Source organism: Lactuca serriola, chromosome 2, assembly GCF_051521515.1.
Source record: "Lactuca serriola cultivar US96UC23 chromosome 2, Lser_US96UC23_V15, whole genome shotgun sequence".
In the NCBI taxonomy this organism is placed as follows: Eukaryota; Viridiplantae; Streptophyta; class Magnoliopsida; order Asterales; family Asteraceae; genus Lactuca; species Lactuca serriola.
Window position 1 is genome coordinate 226671937 of NC_136409.1, and position 24202 is coordinate 226696138.

The window sequence follows — 24202 nt, forward strand, 5'->3', positions numbered from 1 at the left end:
AAGGGAACAAGGATCGTACCTTCGAAGATATTCAATAATGTCTGGAAGGGAGCTAAAAAAGTAAGGCAGAATTAAGAACTTGAATACCTTATTTATACAAGAATCACAGAAAGGAAAAAGGATGATTTGGCATATAATTATGCCTATATCAATGGCTAGAATTCTATCGGTTGGGATTCAAATTTTCCTATCCGTTAAAACCTCAAAATCTTTACTCTTCTTTTTTATTTAAATTATACCTTTAAATATTTAGATTTTAAATTAAATATTTCGCAGGTATAATTTAGAGGCAATTGTTAGGACCAAGATCCTCAACCCTATTCAGGATCTCGATCTTCAAGAACTTTCAAGATCCCGAACATATCTCAGGCTCCTGACCATTTTACTTCCTTACATTTCTAACAGATATAATTTATAGTCTTTTTCTCACATGTGTAGAATTAATCAACATAAGACTTATTCTCAACGAAGAAACGTTTCAATCATGCAAAATACCCGAGACTTCCAAGTCAAACCAACATGTTCATTTTTATTCGAGAGGATCTAGTGAATATTGGACTTATTCTTACTTAGACTTGACTATAAATACACATGTATTTTCCATATTACACACATCTAGACTCACTGCAATACTTGTACTCGTTTGCTTACTTTCATTTATGTAATCAGTCGTTTAATCAATAAAATTAACCAAGGAAGGTGATCATTATCACCTTCCAAGGTTTTGTGTCGGAGATCCTAGCAAGAATTAAAGGTTTTCCTTGTAAACCACTTGTACAATCTTGTACTAGTTTCGATAATCACTCTACAAATAACACCACAACCTCTCATACAAATTAGTTAATATCTACTTAGTCGATTTTTTACCAAAACAAAGTCATTTAACATATATTAGTGTTTTTGTTTGGTTTTGATGTTTTTATTTGATTTCTAATCATGTTAGTGGTATTATTTAAGAATAAATGTAGTTCTTAACAAATTTTAATTGTATTTTCTAATAATAAATGTAATTTTTCCCATTCTTGTATTTTTTTTAATAATAAATATAATTATTAATCATTATTTATCATTTAAAATGAAAATACATTCTTAAAGAATAATTTTGTTGCACTATAAATTCCTGATTTCTTAAAGTATAAAATCAAAATCTTTCTTTTGCATCAAAATGTATTAATTTGAATATTAGTTGTTTTATTTTATTTCTTTTAATAAATTTTTAAAATTAGTTTGAGTAAATATTTTCTGAAAAATGTAGTAATGTCTTAAATAAATGTTATGTAATTTGACTCATATATCCTTAAAAAAAAATTAGTGTGATAATATTGTCATTTTAATATCATATATCCTAAATCACTTCCTTTCATTTTTTGAATCCATTGATACGGCATTGTTCCTATAACCCCATAATATTTGTTGTTCGTGATATAATTTAGTCCTATGGAATAATGGAACTTGGGGTTAGAGTTATATGGATTCTCGCATCATTGACGCATCATCTACTAAGTATATATATGTAACTGTACTGTTAACATTAACAACCCATTAACACTAATTCAATCTTAATGACCATATTATTCTTTTTTTATTGAAACATTTAATAATAATTCAAACTCCACTTAGTATCATCATCTACAGTCCATTCAAGTACACCTTATTTAACTCCTATACAACTTGATGTGGTAGGATTCAACAATAAAGAGTATATATAACTATGACAACAGAAATAACAAAGGGCGGATATATACATAAAAACCTAAAGCACTAGATCACTCATCGCCTGGAATCAACACCACTGAACCCGTTGTTTTTCGAGTCTCAATAGCAGCATGAGCTTGGCTTGCTAAAGATAGAGGATATTTGTGATTAACACGAACCCTCAACACTCCTTTTGCAACATTTACAAACAGCTCTTCAGCAGCAACACGCATCGCATCTCGATCTTCATCCGTGTAGTGCGCAATTGATGAAAACGTAAAGTTGAGTGATTTTAAGGCAATCTGAGAAACACGTACAGGTTCTGGTTCACCTGATGCCAACCCGAAAAGCACCATGGATCCACCAAACTTTAAGCATGCCAACGATCCCTTTATTTCAAAACACACACATGACACATGTACGTTTTATCATCGCTATATAATTACATGATTTACAAATTAATTGGAATTAACATATTAAAAACTACGTACGTACCTCGAAGGTGTCTTTCCCGACGGAATCATAGACTGCATCCACTCCTTTGTCTGATGTTATCTCCATCACACGTTCCATAAAGTCCTCATCTTGGTAAAGAATCACATGCTCACATCCATCTTCTTTCGCCTGTTCAGCCTTCTCCTTGGTAGACACTGTTCCGATGACGGTGGCTCCAATGGCACTTGCCCATTGACAAACCAAATATCCGACTCCACCTGCCGCTGCATGTACCAATATCGTATGTCCACGTTCAACCTGTATATATATATATATATATATATATATATATATATATATATATATATATATATATATATATATATATATATATATATATATATGGAAAAGGAAAACTCACAGTTTCATTATAATACTGAATATTATACTATATGTTAAGCAACTTTTAAATCAAGATTTAATTGATCAATGTGTTACCTACCTTAAAGCCTTTATGAATCAAGACATGAGCAGTGAGACCCTTAAAAATGACGGCAGCTGCTTCAACGGGATCAACAGAAGAAGGAACAGGCACCGCTTGATCTGCCGAAAGTATTCTCTCTTGGGCATAACCACCCACCTGCAAGCTAGCGTAAGCCACGACGTCTCCAACTTTGCAGCTGGTTACTCCGGGACCCACCGCTGTTACAACTCCGGCTCCTTCCATACCTGGGGTATATGGCAAGGGTGGAGACGTATTGTGCAGACCTTGACGCATATACACATCCAAGAAATTTAGACCAATTGCCTTCTGCTTCAACCTGATTTCTCCCTCTTTTGGATCTGGGACTTCAACATTTTCCCATTTCAACACCTGTAAATACAGAAACTAGCACCATTAGTCTTTATTCAATTAAAGAAAGAAAGAAACAATGTAAAGGAGGGGAACGTTGACCTCAGGACCACCGTGCTCAGGAACTCTAATAGCCTTCACCATAGTAGTTGTGTTGTGGGTTAGACTTATAATTAGGGTGTTGTGTTTGGGTTTATAGCAGAAGCAGTGGAACGATGTGAATTTGTTTTCGCTAGCTGTTGCTATTTATAGGGAAAATGGTTCAGTCAATTGCCTTGCCTGAATGCCTGCTACTTAAAAATTAAAATTGTTAATGTAAAAGGAGCAATGCCATACATATATCTTCTAGCTTATCCTTCATTTATTTAAGTTTGAATGTCTCAAACCAATTACTTCAAGCCGCCAACCCCTCTCCCTTGTTGATCAGACTTTTTTATCCTCAAGAAAGAGACTTTTTTTTTTTTTTTTTTTTTTTGGTAGTTTACACGAAAATTTTGTGTATTATAGAAAAATTATCACATGTACAAAAATCAAAGAAAAAATGTTGGGGCAAGAACACAACCTACAACATATTCGTTCCGCGATTTTTACTTTACCCAATCGTGATTTTTACTTTACCCAATCGTTTAACAAACATTACATGAAGAGTAGTAGGGATGAGATTTAGAACCGGAAAACCGGAACCGGAACCGGACCCGTTAAAACCGGAATATATAGAACCGGGTCTGGTTCTGGGTTTAAAAATTGGCTTTATCCGGGTTTGGGTCCATCGGTTCTGGGTAAACCGGGTCTAAAATCCGGAACCGGTTTTTGGAACCGGAACCACTTTTAGGGCCAGAACCGGTTTTTGTGAAACGTTTACAAGATGCATATCTTGTTCGTTTCAACTCCAATTGACATACGGTTTTTTCCAACATGTAGTTTAGAGTTTGTACATGATTCTAGACTATAAATTTGTCATTTTTAGTTTTATATTCATTGACTTACAGTCCTCAAAAGTCGAGATATCAAAGCTGAAAGTTTTTAGTTTTTTAGTTTTTTTGTATTCGGTGAAAGTTTTAAAACATGCATATCTAATTCGTTTGAAGTCGGATGGACATGTGGTTTTTTCCAACTTCTAGTTTACAGTTTGTACATAAGTTTAGACTATAATTTTGTCATTTTTGGTTTAACATTCAATGATTTACAGTCTTTCGATATCGGGATATCAAAACTGAAAATTTTCAACTTTTCAGCTATTTGTTTTTGTACTTTGTATTATGTGAAAATATTAACACAAACATATCTCATTCGTTTAAAGTCGGATTGACATGCAGGTTTTTCCAGAGTGTATTTTAGAGTTTGTACATGATTTTAGACTCTAATTTTGTTAATTGTGGTTTCGTATTCAATAAATTACAGTCCCCCAAAATCGGGATATCAATATGAAAATTTGCAAAGTTCAACCCACTAAGTAGTAAGTAATTACCAAAAAATTCCGGTTTTTTCGGGTTTTCCGGTTCTAAACCCACTTTATCCGGTTCCAACCTATCCACTTTGATGTTTCCGGGTTTTCCGGTTCTAGACTTACTTTACCCGGAACTATACCCAGAACCGAACCGGAACCGGTTCCTATATACCGGTCCGGTTTCTGGTTCTATAAAATCTCATTAACCGGTTCCAGGTTTTCCGGGTCCGAGTCCATCCGGTCCGGGTTTTGACCCACTTTCATCCCTAAAGAGTAGCATGATGTTGAGCAATCAAATATTGAGGTTACAAATTAAGAAAATTAAACCAACATGAGACCAATTTTGTTCGTTAACAATCCATTTTGTTTCATTTATATATGTTTAAGCACATATAGACTATGAACATATTAATTATGCTAATTTAATGGTTCCCAATGGTTGTTAATTTTCAGATCGGTTGTTTGATTACTCAACAACGTTCAGTATAAGTCATCAACTCATCATGACGTTTTGTTACAAAGAAAAGCTCAGGACTTTTTGGTTAATTACGACATCGTTTAGTAAGTCAACTCATGATCTTTGCAATTATATGATTAAATAATTTGTTTATTTTATTATTATTTTTTTTGTCAAACTGTATAACACATTAGTTACAACCTAGTTTGGAATAAAAAACAAGATTGATTTTAAATGTTGTCATGACACAACCACAACATATTATAAACTAGAGCTGAATACGGAATAATAACCAGAAATTAATTATTCAATTAAACATGACATATGGTACATATTAAGCTTTAGAAAAGGTCCATATATATTTTTGATTGTGGCCGAAACCATTTTTTTCATGTTAGTCTTCTAGGTTCTAGCCAAACACAAACTTATTGATATATAGTTATTATTAACCAAAGTATTAAGACAGATTAATTTCGACCAAAATGATTTATAACGTTATCAAGCTTACACTCTTTGATTGTGTTAATTTATGCATAAGTAAACAATGTTCGATTATCATATTACCTGTTTGAATAGATGTAGGTGCTTTTGATTTAAGAACTTATGGTTGTAGTCCCGGCTAATCAACATCAAATCAAGAATTCAAACAGCTACAACTCCAAATTGAAGTAACAGCCAAGATCAAACCTTATTCCTAGCTATTTACACATGCAGTAGATGTATTATTATTATTATTAAGAACAGTTTGATGACACATGGACCAGATAAAAATCAGGATAGAGACCATATGCATTGAAGAAAAATAACTGAAAAGATCGCCAACACACACACGAACTGAATCACTGGTGTTATGTATACACACATACTTAGACTGTTACACACCTGGATATATATTATTCATTTCGACATGCAGTATAGAATCCCATTTCTACATAGAGGTCTCAAGGCCACAATCACATGCGAAATTTAAAAAAAAAAAAAAAAAAAAAAAAAAAAAAAAAAAAAAAAAAACCCGGATTAAACTTTCAAATGTATCTTTTATATATTACTCCCATATTAGAACCAAAAAAATATCAATGTTTGGAACGACAGGTTCTGGGAAAGCACATTGTACGATTAAATAAATAATTTGTGAAAGTCAATGTTGCTAACCTCAGTTTTTTTTTTTTCTTTTTTTTTTTTTAGCTTGAAAGTTTTCAGGAGTCTTGCTGCTGCTGTGTGCGTAGTATTAGCGAGTATTATATTAGTATTCAATGTTATCTTACTTTCCGTACATATATTTGATATATATAGTTTCTGCATTGCGTTTCCATATATACTATAGTATTGTTATTAACATAGAAGTCTTCAATGTAATCCCTAAATACCTTTTATATATAAATTGAATATATAGTCAATGTAATCCCTAATACATATAAATTAAATATCCTTCTTTATTTTATTCATATCCATATGAAATAGTGACAACTGTCATATTTTGACAAATGTACTGTAATAAATAAAGATTATTTTTATTATATGTCAATTTCTCATAAGGTTTGACACTTATTATTTTTTGATTTATTTAAAATAAAATAATATCGACATGTCAATTTTTTGATTTTTTTAATTTTTAAAATTAAAATCACATAATACTTATACTTATATATGTAAAGTATTAAATATAATAATAAATTGCAATTAATATGTTTTTCATTCATAATTTCAAAATTTTATTTAAAAAAATATTTATTATTTAAATTTTGATATTTAACCTTTTTTTAATCAACACATGTAATACACGGGTTTTACACCTTGTAGTTAGTATGCAATTTTTATATAATTTTGTGAGTAAAATAGCTAGGCATTTACTTCAAATTTGACAAATGACAATTTATTAATAAATAACTAGAAAAGTGTCCCCCGCTTTGCGGGGGTCGGAAGCCAGTTTTTCCGGAATCCTTCAATGTTGGTTTTTCCAATCAAATGAACATCCTTTTACCCTTGTGAATACCCTTATGAGAAAATTCACGACCACCCTCTCTTGCAACTTCTCCTTACACCAAAGAATTTGAAAAAAAAAAAAAAACAGGAATATTCAGATTTACAATTCTGTCAAACTCCAATTCCACTGACAAATTACATCACCATATCAGAAATAGAAATTCCATTTATAAAAACGTGATAGATTACAATTCTTTCAAACCCCAATTCCAGTGTGTTTCTTTTTTGGTCTAAAAATGAAAAGAAACACAAAATAAAAGAAACACAACATGAAAGATACATAATTAATGAATGTTAGAATGTTCACAGAAAAAAAACTCAATTCAGACCTTAAAGCTCCAATGACACCATCTACAAAAGTAAAAACAAAGCAAAAGTATAACCTTAATATTGTAATCACCCCTATCCATCACCTGCTGCAACAGAGCAAGTATGTTCCTGAAGTCTGCATATGTATCTCCAATTCTATCATCATACTTTCAATTTACTTATTTTATGAGTCTGCAAAACAATAAGAAAATTGTGTCAACTTGGCAAATATTTGTACAATTTGGGTGTTTTAAGCTAATTACCGGTTAAAATTCGGTGGATTAGCAATATTTGTCAACATTTAATGGCTAAAAGTATATGAAATATCAATACATAATTAATTTTATAAACGTTAAAACATTCAATTGTGAACTTATGAACACAATTCACTTTAGCAAAAATTCAATAAGCAATGTGTTAAAAACATTCTAAGCATACTTTATTGATAGTTAACTAACCAACTATAATAAATCTAATATTAGTGTCAAAGATAATAATCAATTTCTTTAAGCACACGGCCAACCCAGAGCTACATACTTAAACAACCCCTTTAATATATAATCAAAAATTACTTACTGGTTGCATTTTGTTGGGCCAATTGTGGTCTGATTTTCCCCTGGTGTATCCTTTGTTGAGAGAGAGCAAGAGACCCATTTGCCTTGATTTGAGAATTCCAATTGTAGGGCTGATGATGTTCATACCCATTTGCATTCCTTGCAGTGATTGAAGATACAAATATGACTATTCATCACATGTATTTGATTATCCCAAACACATTCGTTACATGTAATTTGCCAATTAGACTATAATTAACTAATTGAAAGAGATACCTGAATGAAATTGGTGTAGAGTAGTAGAAGTATCCTGCATGAATAATTATAACAAATAACATTAATTAGAAATGTGAACTAACATGAACTGTGCTGATATCATCTGCTGTTATGCCTTTAAGCAAGCTTCTTGTCAGCTTCGTTGAATATATAAGTAAAATTAGACTATACTTAAGTATTCTAAATCTTTTAGTTGTTCTAGATGATGAAAAACAAAAACCATTCGGTTGAACTATAACCTTGAACCAATAAAAAATGCCAACAAATAAATACGGAATAAAGAACCTTGATGAATGTAATTTCTCTAAGTTGTTTCTCCGGACAAATATATTCCATTTTCCGAACGGCAGACTAAGCAATTTCCCCTCTAATCATACTCAAACTCAAACTCTTAAATGCTCGGAAAGCCAAAATGTTGATTTGATTTCACGAAAATTTGCATATGAGTTTATTTCAGGAACGGTCGATTAGCGTTCCAACCAATTGATTCGGGTAACTGCGTATGCTGACCGTTACAGAAAGTCTGAAACGTGTATAACTCAGGTAACCAATGATTGCTGCTTTGGCAAGGCCTGCAACACAAAACCAACAAAATTAAAATATTTTTCATTAAGAAAGAAAAAAGAAGAAATTATTGGTGGAGTATTCAAGTATTTTATTACACATGTAATTCATGTGAGATGCTTAAATTGGCAGTGCATGTCCATATTCCTTTCGAAAAAGATAATTTTGCAGTAATAAACAAAATAAAATCATCACACCCTTGAAACTCCTCACCAAAAATGTGTTAATTAAAGGAATTGAGCATATTATTAATAATAAATTGCAATTAATATGTTTTTCATTTCTTATTTCAAAATTTTATATTAAAAAATATTTATTATTTAAATTTTGATATTTAATCTTTTTTTAATCAACTCGTGTATTACACGAGTTTTACACCTAATCCTCCTTAATAGATGAAAATAATTTTGTCACATGTCACTCTTTCACTAACTTGGACACATGTCATTTTTTGATATTTTTGATTATGTAACGCCATAGGGAGCCCCGATCCTATTTGTGAAGAAGAAGGACAGGTATACTAGTAGATCCGGCAAAGATAGAGGCTGTGATGCAGTGGGAGGTCCCGAGGTCTCCATTTAAGATTCAGAGCTTCCTAGGTTTGGAAAGGTACTACAGGAGATTCATCCAGGATTTTTCCAAGATAGCAGTTCCGCTCACTCGATTGACCAGGAAGTCGGTGGCATTTCGTTGGGGGCCTGAGCAGCAGGTAGCATTTGAGACCCTCAGGCAAAGATTTTGTGAGGCACCGATTCTTACCCTGCCAGTGGGAATGGATGACTTCGTAGTCTACTGTGATGCTTCGATCACAGGTATAGAAGCAGTGTTGATGCAGCGAGGGCATGTGATAGCTTATGCCCCTAGACAGTTGAAGCCTCACGAGGCTAACTATCCGACACACGATTTAGAGTTGGGGGTAGTGGTGTTCGCCCTCAGATTTGGAGACATTACCTCTATGGGTTCGTTGTACCATTTACATAGATCAAAAGAGCCTGCGGTACCTCATGGATCAACCGAATCTAAACATGAGGCAGTGTTGGTGGTTAGATGTTGTAAAGGACTACGATTGTGAGATCCTTTATCATCCGGGCAAGGCCAACGTAGTGGCTAATGCCCTGAGCCGCAAGGCGATGTCGGCCCCGATTAGGGATATATTTCTGAGGATGATAGTGATTACTCCATTGTTGGAGCAAATTAGAGAGGCACAGGTTGAGGGCCTAAAGGAGGAGAGACAGAAGTGTGAGAGGATCGTGGGCCGAGTAGCTTCGTTCGATTATGACAGTCGAGGATTGTTGACCCTTCATGGGAGAGTTTGGGTGTCGTACTGGGGAGGAGTACGACAGGTGTTGACGGATGAGGCCCACAAGTCTCGGTTCTCCATCTACCCAGGGGTGACGAAGATGTACAGAGATCTTCGACCTGATTATTGGTGGCCCTGCATGAAGCGGGACGTAGTTTGGTACGTGGAGAGATGCCTGGTCTGCAGGAAGGTCAAGGCAGAGCACCAAAGACCCCACGGCAAGATGCAGCCATTAGACATTCCCTTGTGAAAATGGGAGGATATCACCATAGATTTCGTTACTAAGCTTCCGAGGACTGCACGTGGAGTTGACTCGATTTGGGTCATAGTGGTTCGGTTGACCAAGAGCACGTATTTCGTACCGATCCAGGAGAGTATACCGGCCGAGAAGTTAGCCAATATTTATGTGCGAGAGGTTGTGGCACGTCATGGAGTGCCTGTTTCAGTAGTATCAGATCGAGACGTCCGGTTCACTTCCAGGTTTTGGAAGCGGTTCCATGACGAGATGGGGACTCGTCTCCTTTTCAGCATCGCTTTCCACCCTCAGACGGACGGGCAGAGCGAGAGGACGATTCAGACTCTCGAGGACATGCTTCGGGCATGTGTCCTAGATTTTGGTGGCAGTTGGGATATGTACCTTCCATTAGCGGAATTTCCGTATAACAACAGTTACCACTCCAGTATAAACCGGCCTCCCTTTGAGATGCTCTACGGGAGGAAGTGTAGGACCCCAATCTGTTGGGGCGAGGTCGATCAGAGAGTCATGGGGAGCACAAAGGTGGTACGTAAGACCACAGAGTTGATACAACAGGTTCATATCCGGCTCCAGACTGCTCAGAGTCGGCAGAAGATTTACGCCGATAGGAGGAGTTCTGACTTGGAGTTTCAGGTAGGTGATATGGTCCTCCTGAAGTGTCACCCTGGAAGGGTGTCATTAGGTTCCGGAAGGGGGCAAGTTAGGCCCCAGGTTCATTGGTGTAACAGCCCGGAATTCCAAATATTGATATAATTATGATTTTGGGGGTGTTTTAAGAGGGGACTCGGCGAGTTGGAGCCTAGACTCGCCGAGTAGGATCGCAGACCGGGTCGCGGGTTCGCGACTGGACTCGACGAGTCCAGATATGGACTCGTCGAGTCTGCGCTGTTTAGCGAAAACCCTAACCGTTCAGGTTTGGGACGTATAAGAGGCACTTATTGGCCGTCATTGTTCATTTTAGCCTTCTGAGAAGAACCCTAAATCGATTGGGTGCATCTGGAGCAAAGTTTAAGGGCCATTGTTGATCTTGGAAGAGTTGTTGTGCAAGGAAGAGAAGGGCTTGGCTAAAGGAACAGCAAGGGAGTCACGTTCTGAGGATTTGGGGACACAAAGGGCACATTATTCAGGTAAGAATTCGAGTTATGCTCTGCTATGTTGATGTGTCATGGAATTAGGGTTTATGGAACCCCTTTTGTGACTAGATTGAATATTACCCTAGTCCCCCAAACGATTGTAACCCTGTATTGGGACCTTTGTAGGTCCAGAATGTCCCATGCCTGTGCATTTCGGGAATTGATGAAGGCTTTGGATTGGAATCCTTATGCCTTAGGTCAAAATGTGAATTATGAATCATGGGGTGTATCATGAGCACTGAAATGAGGACCTTACGTGGTGGATCAGTCTAGGAAGGCCAGACTTATGAATGGTCGGAGCAGTTCTGACCTTAGAAGGCAGTTTGAGCGGTTGCATGGCATGGACTCGCCGAGTCCGATGAACAGACTCGGCGAGTAGCTTGAAGAATAACTGGGACTCGTCGAGTTGTTCTTCAGACTCGGCGAGTTGAGTCGGGGTGGCCCCGCGATTCTTCCAGGAGAAACTCGTCGAGTAAAAAGGGGATACTCGACGTGTAGGAAGGGAATCTTAAGGGATCGGTGAGTTAAGGGCGAGTGGACTCAGAGTGGTCGAACTCGGCGAGTCTTGGGGTGACTCGGCGAGTTAGGTCGCGGGTTGAGTGAAGTTCTGAGCATGGGGACTCGGCGAGTCTTAGGGTTGACTCGGCGAGTAGGGTCAGTCAGGGGTTGACTTTGACCTTGTCTTCGACCAAGGATTGACCAGTGGTTCCAGGGGTATTTTGGTAATTGTTGTTTATCGTTTGAGTTCAGTGCATTGGTGGCTATCCAGAGGTGGAGATCATATCAGTGATCGGAGCAGCTTGAGCTATCTGTTCAGTCGGCAGTTTCGAGGTGAGTTATCCTCACTATATCGCTAGGGTTTATGGCACCAAGGCCGACCCTTTTTACCGGATGGAAATCCGGGTAGTTGTCATTATATGTTACAGGCCGGAAGGCATTATATGTTACAGGCCGGAAGGCATTATTATGTGGACCGGAAGGTCATGGCCTGGAAAGGCGTATGTATGCATTTAGTATGTTGACTGATTCATAGGGTAATGTTATGATAGTGACCGGCTAGACCGGTATCTTGTTAGAGTAATGCTATGATATGTGATCTGTTGATCGATTGTTGTCTATGAACTGCTATATGATTGTTTGTTATTTTATATATGCATTTTATGCTTATGGGCCGGAAGGCGATATGTTATGGGCCGGAAGACAATATGTTATGGGCCGGAAGGCGATTATGTTGTGTGATGGACCGGAAGGTCGGCGTGGGTAGGACCGGAAGGTTTACCCAGCAGGGACGGAAGTCCCCTAAGACACATGGACCGGAAGGTCAGGGCCTGGAAAGGCGTATATGTGGTTGGTATTCTGGGGGTATCTCACTAAGCTTTCGGGCTTACAGTTGTGGTTTTATGTTTCAGGTTCTCAAGAGTCTGTGGCAAGGCAAAGGCGTGATCGTACCGTTCCTCACGTTGGTGTTTTATGATATGAACCTGGGAAAATACTTTGTTAAATAATGTATTGAAAACCTTTTTGTAACAACGTTATTAAAATGAGTGGTTTTTGAAAAGTTTTAATTGTTTCAAAATTTTTGGACGTTACAAGTTGGTATCAGAGCCTTGGTTTGAGTGAATTGGGGAAACATTCGTGTGACTCCAGTCTCAAATCGAGGAGGATTTTAAAATGAGAAATTAAAATGGTTTTCAAATTTGGTAAAAGGAGAACGCGGAGGTACGATCAGCCGGAGCCAGTAAGTAACCCCAAGATACCATACATGATATTTGTTTATTTGAGCTTGATAGAACAGCATGCTAGAGTTAGGCTAGGGATCTTCAGGAATTCATGATAATGTTGCCTGATATGTGATGCCTGTAGCCTAGGGTCCCTTATGGGATGTTCTCAGTGTTCCTCTAGTGGTGAGGGTTGATAGTTGTTATGCATGTTCCCTAGGGTATTGTGGTAGTACTTCATACAAATATGGGTAGGTGTGGAAGGTAGTATGGGCCCGTACTACTGAAAGCACAGGACCCATACGCGTATCAGGGAAACCATGGTCTCTAGGGTAGGGTTGCGAGAGTTGGATCCCAGGATTTTGGGAAGTGTCTGAGATTGGTAGGGTGTCTTCGTTATGGAGATCTCGAGGCATGATGATAGTGGATCCGGATCAGGATCGGGAGCTGGAGAGCGAGTTCCGGGTGGATCAGTGTCGTCGAAGGTTATCGATCGGACGAGCACGAGCGAGCGGGATGCGAGGATTCGTGAGATCCTGCGTGATGGGGTTGCTGCATTGTTCCGGGCTGAGTTGCCGGAGTTGTTTGGGTTGATCAAGACCGCCATGATTGAGTATTTCGATGAGCGATATGCGGCTCTCGCAGAGACGGTTGCCGCGGCAGCTACAACGGCTGTAGCAGCGGCAAGGGGAGGAGCTAGTCGGGGTTTTCAGTATCGGGACTTCTATTATACGAAGCCTCCCACATTCGATAGGGTTCAAGACCCGATTGTTGCTATGAGATGGTTATCAGACGTGGAGGGGTATTTCTCCACGAGTTTATGCCCTGCTGATCAGAGGGTGAGGTGTGCTCTGAACCTGTTGAGGCTAGGAGCGAAGGATTGATGGAGATTGACTACGAGGTCATTTTCCGATGCGCAGAGGGATGCGGTTTCATGGGATCAATTCAGAGAGACGTTCAATACTCGCTATGTTCCGCGGAATGAAAAGGAGAGATTGGCTCGGAAGTTCCTTGAGCTGAAGCAGGATTTGGAGTCGGTGACTGAGATCACCAGGATGTTTATTGAGAGGGCGATGTTTTGCCCTGAGTTCGCTTCGGAGCAGGCTCAGATGTCCCGATATCTGAGTATGCTCAAGGGGGATATCAGACAGTTCGTGTCTGCGCAGAGGTGCGAGACCTTGTTGGTGTTGCAGGAGGCCGCCATGCGGTGTGAGTGAGAGGTTGAGTTGCAGTTGCGTGAGCTGAGGCAGGCTCCGATGCAGTCGCAGCCAGCGCCGAAACGGTCCAGTACCGTTGATGTTAGAGTGGGGGATCGGAGCCGCCACACTTGTGGGAAGTGTGGGAGGGGTCACACCAGAGTTGCTGGTCCGGTGGTGCATGCCGCAAGTGCGGAAAAGAGGGGCACTATGTGCGGGACTGTCGGCAGTCAGTGCCGATTCGGGATTCGAGGATTTGTTATCGTTGACAGCAGGTTGGACATTTGAGGGTCAACTGTCCATAGCTTCCTGTAGGACCGGTGCAGGCTCTAGCACCGGCCACCTTGAGGAGTTCAAGAGGAGGACAGGATGGAGCGGAGCCCCAAGGGCTCAGGGTCGTGCTTATTAGCTTGCAGCAGAGGGAGACGGAGCAGTGCCGGAGGCAGCTGCGGGTATGATGCTTTCTTGATGTCTTGATTAACTTGCGTTGATTGTGGCGTATTGTTTGTGCTGGTAGTGTGGATTTCGATGCGGTATTCATCCCTTGCAGGTTGTGGGTTTTGGTTACGGGTTATTGTTTGGGAATTCTGTTGGTTACCGTTCGTGAGAGTTGATAGTGGTAATGCGGCACTGGGTTGAATGTCGGGTAGCATCTGCAGCCGTGGAGTGGATAATTGAAAGACCAGATTCTTTTGAGCGGATTGATCAGGGAGGAGATGTGCTTTGCTGAGGGTTGCTTATGCTTGAGGGAAGCAGTCAGTGTGTAAGTGTTCTCTCTGTGCAGGGTTGTTCTGGAAGGTCGTTAATGGCGATCGGTGGCTGTGAGTCAGTGTTTTAAGTGGGGGAGAATTGGAGAATTCTCCGGGAGATCGTTGAGTATGTGAGGGTGCTTAGCTGTTGGGATTCAGCAGTGTTCTATCAGCTCAGAGTATAGGCTGACAAGGGCGATTGTTGAGTACGCGGGGCGGGATATAGACCTAGGGCATTTGATTGTGGAGGCCTGGGAGCAGGCCGGGATCAAGTTTGAGTAAGTAACCGGGGTTACGCGATCAGAGTATTTGTATTCTTGATGTACGTGATGGGTTGTACTGCATTAATCCCACGAGATTTATGTTGTGCATGTTTCTAGAGTTGGAACCGGAAGGTTCCCAGAGTTAGAACCTAAGGGTTCGCAGAGTTTGGGTGTACGGACCCACAAGGATATAGCCTCGAGTGGCTAGTATGTGTTATGAGAGTCGGTCCAGTCATGCTGGAGACTCTGTTGGTATTGCTGGATCAGTTTGAGATTGTGGATGGTGTATGTTGCAGTGTGATTACATTGGAAGGTCTGGCCTTGGGATTGGTGATCTTGTTTAGCTGAGGCAGTGATTTTGATGAGTGGAGAGAGTGCATGAGATTGAGAGCCCCTGCAATGAGAGCCAGAGTATGTGAATAGCGGTTGCGCAAAAAGGGTGGTGTCGCTTGGGGCGAGCACCGTGACACTGGTTGGAGTGGCATTATGGCCAAGAGGGTTCCTTGGAAAAAAAAAGAAAAGAGAAAGGTGTGTAACTCCGAATGGGAGTGCAAGTTCACGAAAGTGAAAGCTGCGGAGCAGAAGTTATGGTTAGAGTATTTCGAGTATGGCTTTGAGCATCGTGTTCGCGGCAGCGAAGTAGGAAACCATCCGGTTGGGGATGTCTGTCGAGGCAGAAGGGATGCAGGGGGAGAGAGAATCTTGAATTCTCAGTGTGATTCCGATCAGGGTATAGGGTGGATATTAGTGGTTCATCCTGGGAGATGTTCGAGGATATCAGCAGTGTATCAGGTCTTCCAACCTGCGGGCGTTGGGGCTAGTTCAGCAGGTGTATGCGATTGCAAGAGGAGAACTCGTGAGAGTTGCTCTGAGAGTGAGAATGGGTCCCTCAGTCGGTCCGGAATGGACAAAGTGGGCTTTGGATCGGGGATCCGGTGGTTCATGGTTTCCTAACCCTTATGGGTCGAGTGATTGTTGAGATTTAGAGCAGAGTTGCATCTTGGGTAATTCTCGGTTACAGAGAGCGATGGACAGTACAGAGATCGGGCTTCAGTCGACAGAGCAGATTCAGCAGATGAGACAGAGGTTATTGACCGCCCAGAGCCGACAGGAAAGTTATGCAGACAGACGCCGGTCCGAGCTTGAGTTTCAGGTCGGTGACTTCGTACTCCTGAAGGCCTCTCCTTGGAGAGGAGTGATTCGATTCAAGAAGAGGGGCAAGTTGGGGCCCCGGTATATTGGGCCTTTTCATGTGATTGCGGGGGTAGGCCTGAGGGTCTACCGGTTGGAGTTGCCCACGGATTTGAGACAAATCCACGATATTTTTCATGTGTCGCAATTGAGGAAGTATATAGCCGATGAGTCGGCAGTGGTTCCATTAGAAGACATTCAGGTGGATGCAAGCCTGAATTATGCCGAGAAGCCAGTGGTCATCAGAGAACGGAAGATCGAGGTTCTGAGGAATAAGGAGATACCTCTGGTGTTAGTTCAGTGGCAGCACCGGAGGGGATCGGAAATGAACTGTGATCTGGAACGCGATATGTGGGAGCAGCATCCGGGGCTATTTTCAGAGTGAGACTTCGAGGGCGAAGTCTAGTTCTAGTGGGGGAGAGTTGTAACAGCCCGGAATTCCAAATATTGATATAATTATGATTTTGGGGGTGTTTTAAGAGGGGACTCGGCGAGTTGGAGCCTAGACTCGCCGAGTAGGATCGCAGACCGGGTCGCGGGTTCGCGACTGGACTCGACGAGTCTAGATATGGACTCGGCGAGTCTGCGCTGTTTAGCGAAAACCCTAACCGTTCAGGTTTGGGACGTATAAGAGGCACTTATTGGCCGTCATTGTTCATTTTAGCCTTCTGAGAAGAACCCTAAATCGATTGGGTGCATCTGGAGCAAAGTTTAAGGGCCATTGTTGATCTTGGAAGAGTTGTTGTGCAAGGAAGAGAAGGGCTTGGCTAAAGGAACAGCAAGGGAGTCACGTTCTGAGGATTTGGGGACACAAAGGGCACATTATTCAGGTAAGAATTCGAGTTATGCTCTGCTATGTTGATGTGTCATGGAATTAGGGTTTATGGAACCCCTTTTGTGACTAGATTGAATATTACCCTAGTCCCCCAAACGATTGTAACCCTGTATTGGGACCTTTGTAGGTCCAGAATGTCCCATGCCTGTGCATTTCGGGAATTGATGAAGGCTTTGGATTGGAATCCTTATGCCTTAGGTCAAAATGTGAATTATGAATCATGGGGTGTATCATGAGCACTGAAATGAGGACCTTACGTGGTGGATCAGTCTAGGAAGGCCAGACTTATGAATGGTCGGAGCAGTTCTGACCTTAGAAGGCAGTTTGAGCGGTTGCATGGCATGGACTCGCCGAGTCCGATGAACAAACTCGGCGAGTAGCTTGAAGAATAACTGGGACTCGTCGAGTTGTTCTTCAGACTCGGCGAGTTGAGTCGGGGTGGCCCCGCGATTCTTCCAGGAGAAACTCGTCGAGTAAAAAGGGGATACTCGACGTGTAGGAAGGGAATCTTAAGGGATCGGTGAGTTAAGGGCGAGTGGACTAAGAGTGGTCGAACTCGGCGAGTCTTGGGGTGACTCGGCGAGTTAGGTCGCGGGTTGAGTGAAGTTCTGAGCATGGGGACTCGGCGAGTCTTAGGGTTGACTCGGCGAGTAGGGTCAGTCAGGGGTTGACTTTGACCTTGTCTTCGACCAAGGATTGACCAGTGGTTCCAGGGGTATTTTGGTAATTGTTGTTTATCGTTTGAGTTCAGTGCATTGGTGGCTATCCAGAGGTGGAGATCATATCAGTGATCGGAGCAGCTTGAGCTATCTGTTCAGTCGGCAGTTTCGAGGTGAGTTATCCTCACTATATCGCTAGGGTTTATGGCACCAAGGCCGACCCTTTTTACCGGATGGAAATCCGGGTAGTTGTCATTATATGTTACAGGCCGGAAGGCATTATATGTTACAGGCCGGAAGGCATTATTATGTGGACCGGAAGGTCATGGCCTGGAAAGGCATATGTATGCATTTAGTATGTTGACTGATTCATAGGGTAATGTTATGATAGTGACCGGCTAGACCGGTATCTTGTTAGAGTAATGCTATGATATGTGATCTGTTGATCGATTGTTGTCTATGAACTGCTATATGATTGTTTGTTATTTTATATATGCATTTTATGCTTATGGGCCGGAAGGCAATATGTTATGGGCCGGAAGGCGATATGTTATGGGCCGGAAGGCAATATGTTATGGGCCGGAAGGCGATTATGTTGTGTGATGGACCGGAAGGTCGGCGTGGGTAGGACCGGAAGGTTTACCCAGCAGGGACGGAAGTCCCCTGAGACACATGGACCGGAAGGTCAGGGCCTGGAAAGGCGTATATGTGGTTGGTATTCTGGGGGTATCTCACTAAGCTTTCGGGCTTACAGTTGTGGTTTTATGTTTCAGGTTCTCAAGAGTCTGTGGCAAGGCAAAGGCGTGATCGTACCGTTCCTCGCGTTGGTGTTTTATGATATGAACCTGGGAAAATACTTTGTTAAATAATGTATTGAAAACCTTTTTGTAACAACGTTATTAAAATGAGTGGTTTTTGAAAAGTTTTAATTGTAGCAACAGACTTCGATGACAAAGCCTAAGATAAGTGGGGGAGAGTTGTAACGCCCCGTTCCTAGTACGCATTTAAAACCTTAATTTCCTTCTTATTTAGAAGCTACTCGACGAGTCAGTGGCCCTAACTCATCGAGTAGCAGCGGGTCGGCACATGAAGTTGGTGTGGCGACTCGACGAGTCCATATTCCGGACTCGGCGAGTCCGCCAGTCTGGATGAAGCCCTAATTTTCAGGGTGTGTACCCTATTTAAACACCATTATAGCCCCAAACCAGCCTCCTTAACCTCTCAGAGACATATTCCCGAAACCCTAGCCTCCTTGAAGTGTGTGCGAGTGATCTTTGCCCTTGTGAAGGAATCTTGGTGCATTGTTGAGCAAGAAGAAGGAGAAGGTATAAGAACTTAAGGAAGAAGAAGTAGATCCAGATTATACTCCTCTTTGGCCATCCTATCTGGTAATAAAGCTTTCATCTTGGTTATTGTATTGCTAGATCTAGTTTGTCCCCAAATTGATGGTTTTGAGCTCAAAAACCCCAAATCCCTAGTGATGAAGCTTTGTAATCAAGCCATATCTCGGATCTAGCCTCTCTTGAGTTCCAGGAGCTCAAGAAGGCCACCTTTTGGCAGACATGGCTTTGTTCTAGTCAAGTAACCCCCATAATAGTCAAGTTTGAGTGTTATTGCTTCATTGCATCATAGATACACGTAAAGTTAGCAACTTTACGTGTTCAGATAGTCCTAGAAACCCAGATCTATGAATTGGATGCACTAAAAATGATTAGAATTGACTGAATAGAAACTGCATGCAAAGGACTCGACGAGTCAGGTCATGAGTCTTAGATTCCCTATTCAAAAGTAGCGAGTCTGTTTAATGAGTGGAGTAAAAACTCAGTGAGTTAAGTCATGGATCTGAGTGTAAAGGGACTCGGCGAGTCTACGCCCTAACTCGACGAGTCCAAGGCAATCTCCTTACCCGTAAGAACAGACTCGACGAGTTGTTCATACAACTCGGTGAGTCACAGACTCGACGTGTTCTTATGTTGAAGGTGAACTCGATGAGTTGATTATACAACTCGGCGAGTCGGATGAAGGTTGGCAGGATATTAGTAAAGATGGAGAACTCGTCGAGTTTTGGTTAAACTCGACGAGTAGAGTCGGGAAGGGGAATAGAAGGAAAGATAGGGACTCGCCGAGTTGGGGATTTTTGACTTTGACCAGGGGTAAAATAGTCATTTTACCCTAAGATTAGTTATCAATGTTTGATTAAGTGTCTTTTGGGAATTGTAGTCGGGGAGTTACCGAAGCAGCAGTCAGACAGTTCCCGAGAAGCATTTCAGCAGCTAACCTTACGAGGTGAGTTTTCCTTCCAGTAGGAACGGGTCTACGGCCACAATGCCGGCCCGTTTAGTTAGCAGTAGTTTCGGACTACAGTCTGATGCGGTAGTTCAGTATGCTTGGTGTCTTTGTGATACAGGCATGGTATGTGTTATGTGTTTCAGACTATGGTCCGATGCAGTATGCAGTATATGTGTTCATATTATATGTTATGATTATGTTGTGCTATGTTCAGTCAGTTCCGGACTTCAGTCCGATGCAGTTCTAGACTCCGGTCCGATGCAGTGAGCAAGGCCCTAATCAGTTCTGCACATCGGTCCGATGCAGATCCGGACTACGGTCCGATGTAGTGGGCAAGGCCCTAGTTAGTTCTGGACTTTGGTCTGATGTAGTGGACAAGGCCCTAGTCAGTTCTGTACTTCGGTCCGTTGCAGTTCCAGACTTCGGACTGATGCAGCGGGCAAGGCCCAATATGTGCTTTATATGTTATTGTATGGTATGTGGTAGTTTGGGGGAGCTCACTAAGCTTCGTGCTTACAGTTTCAGTTTTGGTTTCAGGTACTTCAGCTAGCAAATGGAAGGGCTCGGGATGATGACATGGCACACACCACAGTTTAGCCTGGGAGATTGACTCTGATATTTTGATATGGTCTTGACACTAGTTTTGATTTGATAATTTATTATGACATTTGAGATACACGATTCATGGTTTTTATCTTTTGATATTTGATATTATAGTTTAGTAATGTTTTCAAACAAAAAATTTTGGGTTGTATTTTTGGGATGTGTTAGATTAAATGTTTTTTTCATTTGTCATTTTCTGATTTTTTTTAATCTTTTCTTAATTAATACATTATATTTACACCTCAATTAATAATTGTCTTAATTGAAAATAACCAATAAATTACAATATTAGTATTCATATAGTATTTAATATGTTTTCTTTTAAATTCAAATTTTAAATTTTAAATTTCAAATATAAATTTCAAATTTAAATAAATTTTTGTTTAAACTTTTATATTTAATTTTTTGTTTTATCAAACACGTAACATACGGGTCTCACACCTAGTTAATTATATTTTGACAAAATGAATTATATTTTAGGACACTTGTCATCATTTCAAATGGATTAGAAGAAAATTAGGAAGAAAAATAAGAGAATATTTAATTTCTCATTAATACATACAAGGACACACAATTATTTCAAATATTATTCATTTTAACAAGATATTAGAGCTTTATTGAAACATGGCACCGTCTGACACCACATCCGGCGGCGACATTCTCTAGCCGTCGTCAGAGGTGTGCTACTATGTTTTTTAGCCTACATCACTTCTGGTTCTTTTCTTTCTCTAGCCGATAGTTTTTTTTCCTACCCACAAAACCCATAAAAATCCTCTTCTTCCAATACTACATCCACCGACCACTATCCCCATAACCTCATCATTTTGTTAAACCTTTGGTCCAACTCATGAGAAACTCTTTAATTTTCATTCTTGAGTAATGGTCTTTTTCTCCTTCAAGCATACTTTATGCCTACGTGAACCTAATCATACAAAACAAACCCTCATAGAATTGTTGAGTACACATGTCAATCATTCTAAAAGACTATATATTGGAAGAACGGGGTATAAGAAAGCATGTGAAAGAAGATTAAAGGAAAGAGCGAAAAAAACCCAATTTTGGTATCTTAGTCGATATAGACAACTTTATATACTTATATACGAAGTCTCTATAAGGGGTAAAAAGGAAAAGCATACAAAAAGGCAAATATTCAGCCTTAATTACAGGACATAAAAGCTTGATTACAAGCCAGACAATAATGTTATATATATATATATATATATATATATATATATATATAGAAAGAGAGAGAGAGAGAGAGAGAGAGAGAGAGAGAAAGAAAGAGAGAGAGGGGAGGTATGTTCAAATGAGAACATTTGAGAACATTTTTTAATTAGACTAATACAAAAACCCCCTACCCCACTATGATGTCTCTCAGCCTTTTTTGAACTTGCACCACCCATTTAGACCACCGGACCATTACCGGAGTCATCGTCTGTCGTCGGAATCGTCAGACCAACGCCTAAATCAGCCAACTATTTCCTCTCCATTTTCTCCCAATCTAGTGGTTCCCTCCATCTCCACTCGTCTTCTCGTCATAAATAAGCTTTCTCCGCCTTTCTTCTTCCTAAAACACCGCCCTGAACCACTTCCTTGAATGTAACAACCAATTATTTCAAGTCAATGAAAATCAAAGAAAGTTAATAAAAGTCAAAATATTCAAAAGTTAAGAATAAAAATAAATTAATAGATAGACCTAATATCTATGAAGAAAATTGTAGTGGTTGGGACAAGGATTCCGGAAATATAAAGAACGCCGAAAATTCCGAGTTATAACGAAGAAGTTATGACATATCGAATTTTCACGACAAAATTGCCACCAAACCGGGAATCATAATAAGTGAGTTTATGATAGAGTACTTTTTAGCCTTAGTGATCTAAAATAAAGTTGTAGAATACGTCTCCGCCTACACGTGGATATAAAGAACGTAAAAAACGAAGTTCGTGTGCAAAAGTTATGTCCTTCTGAAGATGTAGCAGTCGAAGAGAGTGACACGTGTATAACACAAGGATATTTGTGTAAATAAACAAACCACTACTTACGTTTTCTTACCTTTTATATTCATTTTTACGTGAAATTACTAAATATGCGAAACAACGTTACTACCAAATTTACAAACATTCACATGCAAAAACATGTTATAACGCAACGGTTTTCATTTCAGCAGAACATACATTATAAACTATAATATGTATAGTTTATGGTTCATTTTACAATGATTATACACTTAGAAATATCTATGGAAAAGTTACATTTTCATTCACTAAAGGGTATTACATTTTCATTTACTAAAAGGGTTTTCATCTCATTACTCATAAACTCGTTGAGGCAATAAATTTGTGAGACGTCTTCAAGTACTTACCTAAGTACCAGCAAAAGTCGTGACTTATAACCAAAGTATCTTGTAGGGAGAGCGAGATATTTGTGTATAGATCTACATGGGACTGACAATCCCACACCCTGACTGTTAGCTACAGTTGGACCGGCAAGTCTAGGGTGACAAATGTCGTTAACGTTTCCGATGCCTGAAGAACGTCGTGTTCAAGCCATCTTACGTCATAGTATGGTTATAAGAACTCACATGGAGAAAACGACACATTTATGTAGTAATATATTTTCAAACAGTCTTAAGAGGTATTAACTCTATGATTACTAAAGGTATACGCTAAGTGATCATAGGAGGGTATTAAATTTACATTTAGTTTATAGGGCAAACACATCTTCAGCTGGTTTCACTTAATAATAAAACTATACTACATGATTTTCAGTACAACACAGGTTACAACTTTTCTAGAAACATACATTTAGAAAAGGATTACATACAAATAAAATTGCAGTATACTATTTTGTAGTACAGTGCAACTTACATTTTTGAAAGGACCATTATTGTTAACTCTATGATTACTTAGGGTATACGTTAGGGTTATATACAATTAACATCCGATAGGTAGTCGAATGTGTGATTTCCACTTTACTTCCTGTTCCTTGTCTGGTTGTGGGCTTAGGGCAGATCCACCCATTCGAATGTTCATTCGATCTTGATTATATATAACTTGTATACTCTAAGTGATCATAAGAGGTAACATTATGGGTCACATCACTTACATAAATTAGAACTTCATATTTCAAGTTTTAATCATAAGAAACTTATACATTTTGGTCTTAAGGTACTAAGACTACAACACTTATACAAAGAAAATATTGGATTTTCTGGAAAAACACACTAACGTTTTCAAGAAACAAAGAACATATTTTTTGTACAAAATGCTTATTCACCAACTTAAATGTTGACATTTTTTTCAAATCACTTGTATTCTCATGAAATTAGTAGATAGGTACTCACACAGGTTTCAAGAAGACAGAGCCTAATAGCGTCACGCCTTAGTTTTTGCTACAGTTTTGGTGTCAGACAAACAATGATTTGAACACAATGTAA

At 39.8% G+C, this 24202-nt stretch overlaps 1 protein-coding gene and 1 long non-coding RNA gene across 2 annotated transcripts; both read right to left on the reverse strand.

The window, feature by feature from the left end:
- Window positions 1-1572: 1572 nt before the first annotated feature.
- LOC145090840 (uncharacterized) lies at window positions 1573-3265 on the reverse strand. The gene is made up of 4 exons (XM_079028900.1): window positions 3086-3265; window positions 2633-3004; window positions 2191-2448; window positions 1573-2084 (listed from the first exon to the last, which is right to left on the reverse strand). Exons 1-4 carry the CDS (start codon window positions 3125-3127, stop codon window positions 1767-1769), a joined length of 990 nt encoding a protein of 329 aa, XP_078885026.1. The 5' UTR covers window positions 3128-3265; the 3' UTR covers window positions 1573-1766.
- Window positions 3266-7018: 3753 nt separating this feature from the next.
- On the reverse strand, window positions 7019-8777 carry LOC145090841 (uncharacterized). Its single transcript, XR_013701779.1, has 4 exons — window positions 8295-8777; window positions 8010-8043; window positions 7756-7892; window positions 7019-7371 (listed from the first exon to the last, which is right to left on the reverse strand). It is a non-coding gene; the product is annotated as an uncharacterized LOC145090841 (long non-coding RNA).
- Between the last annotated feature and the right edge of the window lie 15425 nt (window positions 8778-24202).

Excerpts from the sequence above, each read along its gene's own strand:
- LOC145090840 (XM_079028900.1), bottom strand. The coding sequence starts at position 3,127 with ATGGTGAAGGCTATTAGAGTTCCTGAGCACGGTGGTCCTGAG. Across the intron at positions 3,005-3,085 it reads CTGAGCACGGTGGTCCTGAG|GTGTTGAAATGGGAAAATGT; the intron begins GTCAACGTTCCC and ends CTGTATTTACAG. Across the intron at positions 2,085-2,190 it reads TCGGGAAAGACACCTTCGAG|GGATCGTTGGCATGCTTAAA; the intron begins GTACGTACGTAG and ends TTTGAAATAAAG.